Source organism: Musa acuminata, chromosome BXJ3-11, assembly GCF_036884655.1.
Source record: "Musa acuminata AAA Group cultivar baxijiao chromosome BXJ3-11, Cavendish_Baxijiao_AAA, whole genome shotgun sequence".
In the NCBI taxonomy this organism is placed as follows: domain Eukaryota; kingdom Viridiplantae; phylum Streptophyta; class Magnoliopsida; order Zingiberales; family Musaceae; genus Musa; species Musa acuminata.
The window spans coordinates 28,689,843-28,705,389 of record NC_088359.1 but is presented as its reverse complement, the minus strand read 5'-3'; the positions used below and the strand labels follow the sequence as shown (position 1 = coordinate 28,705,389).

The 15,547-nt window shown below is 39.3% G+C and overlaps 1 protein-coding gene across 2 annotated transcripts; it reads left to right on the top strand.

Annotated features, from left to right (window-relative positions):
• Window positions 1-6,031: 6,031 nt before the first annotated feature.
• Window positions 6,032-10,003, top strand: LOC135653255 (disease resistance protein RGA2-like). 2 transcript variants are annotated; one of them, XR_010502375.1, is made up of 4 exons: window positions 6,032-9,426; window positions 9,543-9,590; window positions 9,681-9,770; window positions 9,962-10,003. XR_010502375.1 is itself a non-coding variant. In XM_065175042.1 (3 exons), the coding sequence occupies exons 1-2, from the start codon at window positions 6,160-6,162 to the stop codon at window positions 9,558-9,560; spliced, it is 3,285 nt and encodes a 1,094-aa protein (XP_065031114.1). In that variant the 5' UTR covers window positions 6,032-6,159; the 3' UTR covers window positions 9,561-9,590; window positions 9,681-10,003. The 2 variants fall into 2 exon arrangements, 1 of the variants encoding a protein (XP_065031114.1); XM_065175042.1 differs by having other exon boundaries at window positions 9,681-10,003.
• The last annotated feature ends 5,544 nt before the right edge of the window (window positions 10,004-15,547 follow it).

Genomic DNA, 15,547 nt, shown 5'->3' with positions numbered 1-15,547 from the left:
TATACTTTCTTTGAGAGAGGAAGAGACCGGAGGATGTAAATGTTGCTTCCATTCCCAGAAAGTAGCTCAATGGTCCTAAGTCTTTGAGGGAGAATCGATCAGCCAATTGATTTAAAAATGTCTGAACCTCCAAGGGATCATTGCCTGTAACAATAATATCATCTACATAAACTAGAAGATATATTGTATTGCCATGATGTTGTCGGAGGAATAAAGAGGTGTCAGACTTGGAGTTGATGAAGCCAATTGATATCAGAAACGATCCAAGTTCAGTATACCAAGCTCTGGGAGCTTGACGGAGACCATAAATGGCTTTTTGTAATTTGCAAACATGTCTCGGATACTGGTGATGAACAAAGCCAGGGGGTTGCTGCATAAAGACATCTTCAGTTAGAGTCCCCTGTAAAAAGGCATTGTTAACGTTCAGTTGTCGTAAGTTCCAACCTCTGGAGATGGCCAAACTTAGAATAAGCCGAATTGTTTTGGGTTTAACTACAGGACTAAAAGTCTCTGTAAAATCAACTCCAGGTCGTTGATGAAACCCTTTGGCTACTAATCGTGCTTTATATCGAGCAACGGACCCGTCGGGGTTTCGCTTAATTCGGAATACCCATTTACACCCGATGATATTTTGTGCAGGATGAGAGGGTACAAGAGTCCATGTGGAGTTACGTAGAAGAGCATCATATTCTTCACACATAGCTTGACGCCAATGTGAAGATTTTTGTGCTTGAGTAATTGTGGTGGGTTCACTGGTCTCAAGAGAAGAATTGGTGATAGTATGGAGGTCGAGAACTTGACGTGGTTTAAAGATACCACTTTTTGAGCGTGTTGTCATTGGATGGCTAGGAACTGCAGGTTGTGTTATTGGTAAGAGTGGTGAAGAGGCATCGACAGGATGCAAGAGAGGTTGAGATACATCGATGGCACTAGGTAAAGAAAGTTGTTGTGTTTCTGAGGATACGACTTCAGTGGTAGGGGAGACTTGTGAAGAAGGAATGGGGGGAGTGGAGAGTTGTTGAACCGGGAGAACAAAAGAGTGTGGATCTTCAACAATAGGACTGGATGGTGTGGGAGGAGGTTCGTTTGAGGGGATCGAATGTATACTCCAGGAATTAATATTTGTCGGAGTGGTATGAATGGTAGGAGATTCATGGTTTTGAAATGGAAAGGCAGATTCAACAAAAACAACATGCCGTGAAATAAAGACTTTTTGAGATTGTGGTTCGTAGCACCGAAAGGCATTATGCTCAAGAGAATATCCTATGAAGATGCAAGCTTTAGATCTTGGCGCTAACTTGTGTGGGGCATAGGGACGTAGCCACGGATAACATAAACAACCAAATATTCTGAGTTTTTGAATGTTTGGAGATTTAAAAAATAATTTTTCAAATGGAGACTGGTATCATAGCGGCGTTCTCCTCTTTGAGTCTTTCAACCTCACCCATCAGCCTCATGAAGATAAAACAAGAGGGAAGTAATATTGCTGATTATCTACATAACATAAAGGTTATTATCGATAACTTGGCCTTGGTAGGTCATTCCCTCAGTGATGAAGAAGTTACTGTTCATATCCTCAATGGCCTCGGAGACGAGTACAAGGAATTGGCAGCAGCAATACGGGCGCGTGATTCACCAATCACATTCGAAGAACTTTTCGACAAGCTGATTGACTTTGAGATATATCTCAAGCGCGAGGACAAACCGCCAGGACCGTCCATCACAGCTCAAGTCACTCAAAAAAGGAGGGGCAATTCGTATAACAAGATTGTCAACAAAGGTTTGACCAAGACACCTTCTGAACCTATGAGCTCCAAACCAACTATTCCTCCTCCTCATCCTCAACATTCCAATCACAACAACCAAGGTGGCTTCTTCAATCATCCGCAGTCCTGGCGCCCTCACTACACAAACCAACAAAGAATTGTTTGCCAACTATGTGATAAAGTCGGTCACTCTGCAAAGGTCTGTCGATCTCGACCCAGACTTCCTGCTCAATCACATTGGCCTCAAGCAAATCTCACGACTACTCCAACGACCAGTGATCATAATTGGATTGTGGACTCTGGCGCATCCCACCACATCACCTCAGATCTCCAGAACTTGTCCATCCACAACAACTATGGTGGCACTGAGGACATCATCATCGGTGACGGTAAAGGAATTCCTATTACTCATACGGGTTCTACACTGCTTAATTCACCTACCACAACCTTTACACTCGATGATGTTTTATGTGCACCTTACATTAAACGAAATCTCATTTCCGTTTCTCAATTTTGCAAACAAAATAATACCTCCATTGAATTCTTTCCTAACTCTTTTCTTGTTAAGGATTTGAGCACGGGGGCATCATTGGTCCAAGGCCAGAGTAAGGACAATGTTTATGAATGGCCGTCACTTCCACAAATAAAACAGCCCACTGCTTCTTCGTTAAAGGAAAAGACCTATGCAAGATGGTGTAAAGCTGTAGATTTCTATGCAGCAGTTCTATAGGAGGTACTCTGGGCAGTGATGCAGCCAGTGGCGTGATCAGCTTTATGCAAGACAACTGCAGATCTGTGTGCAATAGATCAGCAGTGAGGAATCTTGGCAACGAGGCAGCAGCGTGGAAAGTTACCGAAGGCTGCTTGTCTCTGCGAAGGCAGAGCAGGATGCTGGCTGCTAGGAGGCCTGCACCCAGAAGGTCCTCTCGGAAGCAGTGAGGATAATGTTGCCAGAGTCGAGGACAACGGTGGCGGAGGCGTTGGAGGGAGAAGGCCAGGAGCTGATCGATGGACCAGCGCGCGGAAGCAGAGCAGATCTGGCAGATCTGGAGCAGAGGGTCAGTGACGGGGCGTTGGCGGCGATGAAAGGTGGGAAGATGATGATGCAGCAACAGCTTCCATGGCCTGAATTGGTAGCAGCAATGATGAATTGGTAGCGAGAAGAGAGCTTGCTCTAGGCAAGCGGCTCTGATACCATGATAGAATGAGAGAATGAAGAATGAAATTATAAGGATAAAGCAAAAAGGCACACTTCAAGTAGTATCATGTGAAGTCTATTTATACATAGTGAAAGAGGATATTTCTTTAACTGAGCAGAGAGATTTCCTCATGCAGTTGAGGAAATCTCATCTGCTATGCAGTTGAGAATATCTCTCTTTTATCAGAGAAAATCTCTCTGTTATCACTAAAGAGAGGGCTTACATTGATGTGAAAGTTTCAAGTATAGGAAACACAAGTTATTCGTTGTGGGTGAAAATGTTATTGGTTTAAGGTGGAGTGTTCTCTCTAGAGCATTTGTTGAGCATGTCGGTGGGATGGTGCTCTTCGTAACATGTGGATCCTTTTTTCTAACATCAAAATATTGGGAGATGATATAGGTGATAGTTAATTGACCCAACTTAGTTTGGATCCAGATGCACAAAAAGCCTTTGAGAGCAACCAAGGGGTATCGAAAGCTTAATCTGATATTGATTTATATAAAAATCGAGATCGAAGGAGATTTCTGATGTAGTAAACAATAGTTGATCTTAATTATTATAATCCGATGGATATTTTATGATTAGCTCAATTGGAATAAATATTGATACCAGCGAAATATACTGATATGCAGGTGGCACCGAACCCTTGACCTCCTCCCGCTGACTTGATTGCCACGTAATGAGCCCTTGGGTAAACATTTCCCAACCACCACGGAGGCTAAATCCTGCTCGAGTAAGATTATATTTAACATCCGTCTCAGCACGCAACTTTGGACTTCTTTCCTCCAAAGCAGCATTTATATCCTCATCTAAACAGCAACTTCCCCTTAATTATTTGTTGACTTCAACAGCTCCGCACCGTCACATCACCTATTTCATTTCATGCTCAATAACCAACCTCACCAACAACACAAGAAATAGCTCTATATACTGTAGAGCTGGTGCTATCTTTCTTTTAATTAAATCTGAAGGTTAATTATAGATTATCTTATATAGCCAATTACCTTTAATGTTTCTATTTTTATATTTTAAAAAATTAGATTGATATTACTATAATTACGAATGTGAGACATTTAGATTTATTTATCCTAACGATATTAGTTTTATTTATAGAAACACGAAAATGAAATGTAAAAAGATAATTTTACCGTTCTACGATAGATTACGATGTTGTTGGTGTTAACACTGACGCAGTTGCCTAGCTACTTTCAACAACGATAAGGTCCGCTCTTATCGTGATACCATCTGCCTTAACAAGGAGTGCACCGCCCGTATCACATTGTTCTACATCTGCATCGATGCTGACGTAGTTATTGAATGATATACATGTCGACGTCGATGTAGATGCATAGCGACATGGGTGAGAAATGATATATCAATGGTTATATACCAAGGTGTTAAATTGTTAGCCATATTAAAATATGTTCACAATGAAGATGACAAATCTATAGTAAACCATACTATATGGTCATGTGTAGTGCTTAACACATGACAATAGTCATGTTGACTAGTGATAGACTACAATGATCATAAAATACATGTCACACTGAAATCAATTTTTCCCTCAATTATGGAACTCTGCATATGGGAAACGAATGACCACCACAATCATGTGATTAAGGGTCTATGATTTATGACTCTGCATTTGTGTTAGTGCTATATTTGCATTGATGCTGACGTAATTGCTGAGCAGTGAAAGGATCGTTTGGCCAGAGGTGATACTAGAACTAATATGACAGTGGGGGGAGCGATAAGAACTTCGACGACTCTAGCTTCGGATTGAGATTAGGATTCATCCAATGAGTCAATGATGAGGTGGGCATCATCTTTATCGTAGACACCACAATGACCACCACCATTTGTGTCGACGCTGACACAGTTGCTGCTTGACAACTACGTTAACATCGACAAAGATGCAAAACACATGAGGCGGGTAACGATAAGATCAATGATGTCCTCCTCGTGGAGGTAGGTGACATCAAGTGAGTGCAGACTTTATTATCATCGGATGCGATAAGACAACTACATCAATGTCAACGTTAGTGACATCACCATTTATCACCTTCGATGTCATCCGCTATCGAATATTAAAATTATTATTTTATTTTTATATTTTTATTAGTAAAATTAATATCATCCGGATAAATGGACCAATATAACTATAGCTAATGCAACTTTTTTTAGCGTGAAAATTGAAACGCGAAAGATAATTAGCTATAGACGATAATATGACAATGACTGGCACAATAAATTGATGACGAGTGCTGACGGTTTTTTTTTTTTTTTATGGGTCCCACTGGAATCGTGGGTTTGCTGCCTGGAACGGACAGCTGAGCTCCTCCCGGCGTCGTTTTCCACCGTCGACGTCGCCGCCGCGGACCGCTGCTCGCCCCGACCCCGTTGCCCCCAAACTGGAGAGAATGTTCTCGACTCAGATTCATCGTCATCATTCCGCATCTTCTATGCGGGAATCTGATGCCGGGAAACATCCCCCGGGACGAAAGAGGCAGATCGAGTCGGATCCTGTTCGGATTCAGGCGCTCCATCGGCAGCACCGAGGCGGCAAGGAAGGCCGACTTCCCTTTCAAGAAGAGAACAGAAGGGAGACAGGAACCCGCGACCAACCGGTAACATTGTCTTCTTCCCTAATTTAACCCTAGAGTTTAGATTATCTGATGCAAATAATTTCACATGCATCTCTCAAGCACAAAATCCAACCAAACGGAGGCATAAATTATAGACCCTCAACCACTTGAAGCGTTCCATAATTGAGGGGGAAAATTGATTTCGGTGTGACAGTTCTTGTATTTTGTGATCATTGTAGTCGATCACTAGTCATCATGACTATTATCATGTGTTAATTTATACGTATCATGAGCAAAGCACTTCTCATGGCTTTGTCATATAATCTCGTTTACTATAGATCTGTCATCTTCATTGGCACATGTCTTGATCTGGTTGGCAATTCAATGCCTTGAATCTACAGAAGGTGCCAATGACTAACTAGATCTCTGAAGTCAAGATGAGTTGGTCTTTTTATAAGACAATATGAGAAGGTGCTCCACAATATTGAAGTTGTCTGCTGTCCTAAATGAAATGTGTCTGCTCATAGTTTCCCTTTCGTCACTTAATGACCTTACTGCTCATCTGAGCTCAGTCTCTTCTCCGCTGGAAGTCAGAGGCGAGCTCCTCTAATGGCTTCACTGCTAATAGCAGGTTGGTTCGTAGGCACATTCATAGCTAAGGTGGCAGACCTGGGCATCCTCTACGTGAAGAACCAGTATGTGTACCGGGATGTCAAAGGCAAACTGAAAAAACTGGAGAAAAATCTCAGAAAGATCCAAGCAGCACTCTTTGAGGTCGACAAGAGACGGATCACAAACCCCGGTTTGGAGGAATGGCTATGGGACCTAAAGGATTCTGTTTATGCTGCGGAGGACATGATCGATGGATTTGAGTACAATCTGCTTGAAGATATAGCCAAGGGCAAGAACCAGCTGATTTTTGAGGAGCAGAGCAAAGACCGGGCTAAGATCAAGAACAAGTTCAAAAACACACTCAAGCTACTGGTTTTTTGCAACGAGGATCTCAACCAGTTGGATGATGCTATCAAGCAATTCAGTGATCTCGTAGATGAACTTGGCAAACTTCTCAAGGTGGTGGAGCTAAATGTAGCCACTAACAAGAAGGATGATGCAGAAATTCCCAATTGGCGACGAACAACCTCCCCCATCAAGCCCAGGCCACCGAGAGGACGAGATAAAGAAGTAAAGAAACTGAAGATGCTTCTTGAAACAGGTAACAATTTGAATCCTGATAGCAACAGTTTTTCTCTTGTTTCCATAGTAGGCCCTGGTGGGATCGGTAAGACAGAACTTGCTCGGCTTGTATACAATGATGAAAGTTTAAATTTTGATATTAAGGCATGGGTCTGTGTGTGCAATAATTTCGATGTGAGGAGGCTTTCCATAGAAATCATAGAATCTGCTGCTATCCATCGACATATTGGTCTTCACAGCATTAATAATTTGGATGAGATTCTCAAACTGACTGATCTTCATAGCATCAGTAACTTGGATGAGATACAGAAAATTCTGTCTGAGTGTCTAAAGGACAAAAGGGTTTTAGTTGTTTTGGATGATGTGTGGGAGGAGTCCGTTGCTAACTGGGAAAACCTGTGTAGTGCATTAAGATCTGGTCACAAGGGATGCAGAATCATAGTAACCACTCAGCTTGAAAGTGTGGCAAAGATGATGGGGACCAGGGACATAGTAAATCTGGATGGCTTAGATGGCAAGGTTAACTGGGAGTTACTCAAAGAATGTTCACTTAGTGACCAAAAACATGCTGAGCATCGGAGGTTGGAACGGATAGGCTGGGAAATATCTCAGAAGTTGGGGGGCTCACCCTTGGCAGCAGTGACAGTAGGACGTGCTTTAAAATATGATTTGAAGGAAGAACACTGGAGAAGAATCTTGCATAAGAAGATATATGAAATTGAAGAAAAGGAAGGTGACATTGTGTCAGTTCTGAGACTCAGCTATGAGCAGCTGCCTGCATACTTGAAGCAGTGCTATATTTCATGTTCTTTGTTTCCAAAGAACCATAGCTTTGAGAGAGATGATTTACTTCAAATGTGGATGGCCCTAGGCTTTGTTCAAGCAAATGACAAACACGACAGGATGGAGGACATTGGTCAGGACTTAATAAATGAGCTGTCAGCCCGATCCTTTTTCGTGAATGCAAAGAGAAAGGAGGACAAGTTTGTGATCCATGCTGTCTTGCATGAGCTTGCCGATTGTATTTCGGATGGTGAATATTTTAGACTCGATGATGAATATCAAGGAAATCAGCCGATTAGAATCCCAGATAAGGCTCGCCATATTTATGTTACTGCTGATAATCTGGTTATGTTTTCTAAGATTTTGTGCAAGAAGGACAATGTGCGCAGCCTTGTTGTTGCTGGTGATCTCTCCCATGGCATCCCCAAGTCTGACTTTGTGGATAGTCTTAAAGAGGTTTTGGATAGTTTTAAATGCCTGCGGCTTTTGATACTTTCTGTGCTTGGAAGTGGCTTACCTAAGGCTATTGGTGGTTTAAAACATCTACGCTACTTGGAAATCCCAGGCGATGTAATTACTGAATGGCCAGAATCATTTTGCAAGCTTTACCATCTACAGTGGGTGAATCTGAAGATGTGCTCTAAGAATTTGTTGCTGCCAGAAAAGATGAACAGGTTAATAAGACTTCGCCGCCTAATTCCTAGTCCAGAAGCAATTTCTACCATAGCTGGAGTTGGCAAGCTAACTTCTCTTCAGGAATTAAAGAAGTACCATGTGCAGCTTAAGGAAGGATTTGAAGTAGGACAGTTAAGTGCCATGAACCAGCTTCAAGGAAAACTCTGCATCAACAATCTCCAGTATGTTGAGAGTATGAAAAAAGCAGAACAGGCCATGCTGCACACCAAAGAGCACCTTAGCAAGTTGAAACTACATTGGGATTATAATGGGAAAGAGATAATCCATCACAGCAAATGGGAAGATGCCGAAAAAGTTATTGAAGGACTAAAACCGCATTCAAATCTCAGAAAACTGACTATTTCAGGCTATAAAGGATTCAAATCTCCAACATGGATGAAGAATAAAGTGTTGTCCAACTTAGAGCACTTAAAGTTATGCAATTGCAGTTCCTGGAAGGCTCTTCCACCTTTTGGTGAGCTTCCGCTTCTCAAGATCCTGCACATAAGATCTCTAAGCTCAATTGACAAGATTGATACAACGTTCTTTGGCATCGACAAAGATAAAATTTGTGTGAATCCCCAAAAGGAGAAAAAAGAGAATAATGTATCATTCCCTGCATTAGAGGAGCTCTTGTTTGATGATCTGAAAAATTGGAATGCATGGGATGGACTAGAGAATGGCTTTGAACTGTTTCCTTGTCTTCATAAGCTCTTCATTTGGAATTGCAACTACTTAAGGGGGCCTCTGCCTCTGCCATCGTTCCTCAGGGAACTTACCATTCTAGTGTATCCACCTAGTCCAATCATTTTTCCCGAGGACATATCCCCAACATCAATGTTCAAGATTTACACTGATAACATCCATCTCATCCGGGATTGCCTTGAAGAAAGGAACCCTGTTCTGCTTTGCACACTGGAAATCCATGGCATCTCTGTCCTGAGATCCCTTATTGATGAAAAAGATTGGTTCTTTCGACTCAACTCCCTCAAACAACTTGTTCTTGTGAACTGTGGGACCTACAAACCTCCAGAGCTGCAGAACATTTCGTTCCCTATAATTCGACGTGCTTCCGATGCCCGAAAAATCAACAGTCCACCAGTAGAAGCCTCATCAAAGGAATTGCGCACTAGGCAACGTGATGAAGATCAGGGATGGAACACCCAGTCCCTAAGTACCAACGAAGCGGTGCACATGCCGACGCCCGAGAAGACGGACATCAAGGTACTATCAAATAAATATGCTTCTTCTCCTCTTCATGTGTTCTGCATCTGGACCTTTTGTCTTTGATGAAGCCATGATGAAAACGTAACCACAACCCTTTACTTATTCCTGAGCAGAGGTCGAAGATGGCCTAAGGTGCCAAGCAGGATGATGCATCTAACTAGGTACTATATTATGAACGCATGGCTTACCCTTCATGTTTATGAAGTGACGAAGAGAAGTAACCACACTGTTTCTCACTTATGTGTGAGCAGATGATGAAGACAGGCCAAGGTTCCATGCAGGAGGTTCATGTGTCCGAAGGCAGATGAAGAGTTAAATCGAAGCCCATGCTGCCGCTCAAGGTGCTTCCTGCTCATTGCCCATTTGTGCTTGTTCAGCGTGTCATGCCCGTCTCAAATAAATTTGCTGGTGGTCCAGTATTAGTAGTCTTCTTCTTTAAGTTCCCATTTTCTCTTCGGTAATAAGGGTTTCCTTTGCTGAGGGAAACATCATTTACTTATCTACGTGTGTTGCTTTGTTCTTCTGAATGCAGCTACTTATTTCAATGCAATGAACTATCGTTCTTGGTGATTCATTTGCATCCTTTATTGGGCTTTGTTCTCTGGTGCCAGCAAGATCGATCTTATTATTGTTTATTTGAGGAAAATGCTATAGATATTTGTTCATTTCACAAGGTGAGAAGGAGAAAAACCAGTGAATTAGAAAGAAACCGTGCACCCTTTCCTTCAGTACTATGTCATGAGTTCTTATTATCTCTTGCTTAAACAACCTTATTCACACAATATGCCACTAGCAATTGTTTCATTCTTATTTGTTTCTGATAGCTCTGACTTTGTCTGTGAATAGCAAAACAGGAGATATAATGACTCCATGGAGTAGTCAACACAATGAGAAGTAGTACTATCAATAATTCTGAGGTTGCTCTATCATCAGTGCCCAGTGACAATACATGTCGGCAGGAATCTTTCGAAGAGATGCTCAGATGAATCAACATCATTCCCCGAAGTGATGATGCAAGTAAAACTCGGAATCTTTTTGCCACTTGTTAAGAAGAACATGGTCACCAAAAGCAATAAAGATATTGATACTGTTATCGGTCGTCTCAAGAACTCCAGCCATTGGAAAAAGGTTCAGTAGTTTTAATTTGATTTTATTTTTTTGATGGCTTAGGATTTAGATTAAGGAACCATTGATGAATTAGGATTAAGATTTATAAATCTTAATTATTAGTGAATTAAAATTTATCTTTATAAATTCTTAAAAAATCTCAAAGTCTTATCGAGAGAGATATGCTTCCAGTGGAAACTTTAAATAGTTAGAATACTGTACTATTTTGATTAATTATTTTATCCAAATGTATTTAAATATTTTTATATGGGTACAAATGTCAAAGTCAATTATAGAGATATAAAACACTGATTCTGAACGGATTTGTGTGCAAATTTGTCATATAAATAGATATGAAAATAAATGTTAAACTCAGAGGGATAAAGATAAAACAATCATTGATTTGGGAGGGATATGTCTGCAATTTGTTATACCAATTACTAAATACACCAAAAATAAGCAAATAAATGTTAAATTCAAATTTAGAGTGATAAATATAAAGAATCATTGATTTTGGAGGGATATGAATGTAATTTTGTCATATCAATAAATAAATAAACAAAAAATAATAAAATACATGCTTAACTCAAATGTAGAGTTAAATTGATTCTAACGAATATTTATGTAATTTTATCATATAAACACAATATCAAAAGGATAAATATTTTTACTTGTGCAAATTAAATTCTCAAGTCGATCGAGGGGAAAAGTCAATGACACCTGAGTTAGCTCGACATAGTTCTAGTCCGTGTGTATGAGAGGGATGACTGAGCCACTGATGTATCTTAAGAACTCTTTCGACGGCTAAGGTGGATCCCAATTCGATCTCTCTAATACTTAAATTAGTTTGGATATGAATAGAATAAATTTAGTAAATAATATATAACATTGGTAATAATATAAATAATAACTTTTAATATTAGGTAAAAGAGGGAGAATATCTTATAAAATATTTTTTAGTAAGAATAACTCTTGATCGCTCCTTTTGGACTGATATCCATATTGATAGACAATGGGATAGTTCTTTTCTTATTTATGCCAACCATGCTATCACATATATAGCCATGTGCTGAGTTATTATTGGTCGAGAAGATTTCTTGTATCATTTATTCCCAATGAAGGTGCACTTTGAGAGCTCTTCAGGTCTAGAAGTGTAGTAATTGAGTAAGCACATACACTATGTGGAAATGAAGGGGATCCCATATATTTGATCGACTTGATTAGATGAGAGTTAGTTGACTTGGTCGGGTTAGGCACTAGCCGACTTAGTTGCCTTGTGCACTTAACAAGGAGGTTGGGTGCTGGTTGACCTAGTTGCCTTGGGCGCTCATCGAAGAGGTCGGGTGCTATCCGACCTGGTTGGGTTGGGGACTTACAGACATTGTCAATTTGGATTCTTGTCGAGGAGGTCAAGAGCTGGCCAACTTGGTTTGGTTGGGAATTGGTTGATCTGGCTACCTCGGATGCTCGTTGAGAAGGTCAAAATCTAACCAACCTAGTAGAGTTAGGGGACTAGCCAACCTAGTCAACTCAGACACACGTCGAGATTAGGAGTTTGCTGACCTAGTCAGGTTGAGAACTAGCTGACTTGGTTGCCTTGATTGCTCGTCAAGGACGTTAGGAACTATTTGACCTGATCATCTTAGACACTCGTCGAGGTGGATGTCTTGGGCGTTCACTAGATGGACACTTTGGATGCTCGTTGAGGAGGTCATCCTAGGAATTTATCGAGGTGGTGATTTTGCAAGCTATGCCTTAGGAGATTATTAGATCCTCACTAAGGGAGGGCACATTGGGTGCCATTGAGATTCTCACCCTAAGAAGGGTGCATCAAGTATTGTTTGGATACTTATCCCAATGGAGACATATCAGTTGCCCCTTAAGATACTCACCTTGAGAATGGTACATTAAGTGTTATTTGAATGCTCACCCTAAGAGGGACACGCCGGGTGTTGTTGATATGTTTGTCCCAAGAGGGGCACATTGGACATTGCTTGGATGCTCACCTTGAAAGATGCATGTTGGGTGTTGTTGAGGTGCTTACCTCAAGAGAGACATATTCGGCAATGCTTGGATGTTCAGCATAAGAAGGGTGCATCGGGTGTCGTTGAAATACTCACTCCAAGAAGGGTGCATTGGACTTTGGATATTCACCCCAACAAGGGACACATCAAGTATTACTTGGACGCTTACTGTAACACCTCTGATTAGTCCAACATCGAAAGTAGGCATGATTAAGATTAACTTATAAGGGTTTGATAAGTATGCTATTATTAGCTGTAATTTAAGCATTTTGGCTAGTGGATTGGTCAAACGAAGTTGATAAATCAATTAGCCTATTAGGCTTGGGTCATGAAACCTTACTCCAAAAAGGGCATGTTGAGTGTCATTGAAATACTTACACTAAGAGTGTCCCAGTAGCAAGTACCTCGATTAGGGTCCTCTTCATTTGCACAACTCATCTCATGATCTTCATCGGGGAATTCTGTGTAACTCCAACCTGTAAGCTGTTTTTTCCCTCATACTTGTGCAAAGGGCTCAATGACTACTATCTTAGTCCTTAAGAGGGTTTTAAGGTGAGGGTTTCTCTATTAAATAATAAGTGTTGGAAGGCGCATTTTTTATTCGTAGGGATTGATTGAGATTAGGGCTTTGGCCTTAACTACTTGACACATCCCATAGATAATAGCCCTTTTACTTACCCTTGAGGAGTGCTTTGACTGTAGGAGATACTCTCCTCTTTAGAGGCCATCTAAAAATTGAACGAGGACTAGCTAGTCGATGCAGATCTCAACTCGGCTCCTCGGAATATGATCTGAACCCTCGTTCTCCAATGCTTTATATATTTGATCCATGACTTAGTTTTTTAGACTTTTAAATGAATAGACCTTCGAGCAATGAAAAGATAGGGAGCTATATATTGCAGGAGTGTTAATCTACCGAACCACTCAACAAGAGTTCAAGCGAGGATGCTCCACCCTCTAATCTATAGTACCTTCACTCATGAGAGACAACAACTAGCATTCCTGATCCTTTGTGCATCTATGTCGACACAGACCCCCATATAGTACTAGTATCTATTCAATGACCCAAGTCTCTATTATTTAGTGGGAACCTTAACCGACATGCTCTTTCCCACCAAGGTCTTCCTAAATATAGCTTAACAAGTGTAGACATTGTTGGAAATGATACAAATTGTGGCCCACTAACATCCTTTATTATGGTGATTGACATAAGTAACTATACTAATATCCTCTATTATGATGTTGTTTAGACATAAGATTTAACGACTAATGATCTTACCCTGATAGCCTTTTCCTTGATGAGGTTCACTAAATACTATCTCTCCCCTCGAGATCGTTAACCTGTACATTATATTCAAAGTCGAGCCTCACATCATATTCAGAGTTGAGCCTTACTCCAAGATGAATCCGACCAAGTTAATGATAGTGGATATACCATCAGTGTTTAATACATGTCGTAGATCGATCGACATTGAACAGACTATGCGTAATGGTGCTAACTTGGGCTTTAGTGAACCCCAAGTTATTACTATCTTCTTGCTTCTCCTATATGTAGTGGTACTACCATTAGGATAGTGGCACCAAAATGTTATGAGAAAAATCAATGATGCCTAAGGAAGTTTGATGTGGTTTGGGTCAGCATGCCTAAGAGGAGTGAGATGGTTGTTAATGTTTATAAAACTCTTTGAGGGCTAAGGTGGATCTACTCATGTATTTCGACGATTAAAATTGAGTAGGTTTTTCAACTTGATGCTTAAGTTAGTCCCAACATGCATAAGCAAATTTAGAAAAAATAAAAATAACTAATCTCAAATACTATATAAAATGTAGCTTCTTACATTAGGCAAAAGAGGATGAATATTCTATGAAATATTCTTTAGAAAATAATCTAGGATCGTCCATTTTGGGTTGATAGCCACATGGGTAGACCATGAGATATGTTTTGTTTTCTTTATGTCAATAAAATTGTCATATGTACGATCATATATCGAATTATTATTGGTCGAGAAGACTATATATGTATATATGTTAATTTTTTTTTCAAAAGTTACATCTTTTTCTTAAATCTCGAAAGAACGATAAGATATTTGTCTCAGGAAAATCTAGTACGTCGAGTGAATTGATTCATTTATAATATTTTTGTATAGGATTATAGTGATTTTTGGATATGTAAAAGATATTCTAACTCTATTAAAAAATAATATAAAATTAAAATTTTATTTTTATTTTCCAATCCAATAAGAATATAATCGTTATTTATTAGTTATAATATTTTTCTCTAAGTTTCCATAGAGGTGAAGTCATTTTTTTGCATATTTTTATTCTAAAACTAATACAAATATGTATTTAAAACCCTAAAATAATTTATAAAACTTTAATAAATAAAATAATCAATGTTGGTAAGAATTTGAATAAAGTTATAATATTTTTAGTTCAATAATAAAGAAAAAGCTAACCGATTCGATTGAACTAAGATACTGTAGTCCTATTCAAAAGTAGTTTAGTCTAATTAGTTCAATCTAATTGGGTTTCGATGAACAACTTAAAAATTAAATCCTTCAATTATTAGTGAGGTTATTTCTGACATTTTAAGACACCATAAGCTGGAAACGACAATGCCGAAATAAATCTAAAACTTAAACCTTTTTTTCGAGAAATCGCTATTCAATATATATATATATATATATCTGAAACCTTAAAATAATTTATGAAACTTTAATAAATAAATAAAATTAGCAATTAATATTTATGAAAATTAAATTAATTAGAATTAAATTATAATATTTTTAAATAAAATTATAATATTTTTAATTCAGTAATAATAAAAAAATATTATTATTATATTAAAAAATTATAATCGTTGAACCCTCGATATTTTTGAAACTGAGGATGCTATCTCGAAAGAATCTAAAACTCGAGATTTTTTTTTTATGAAGTCACTGCTTATATATATATATATATATATATATATATATATAGTTCCGAGG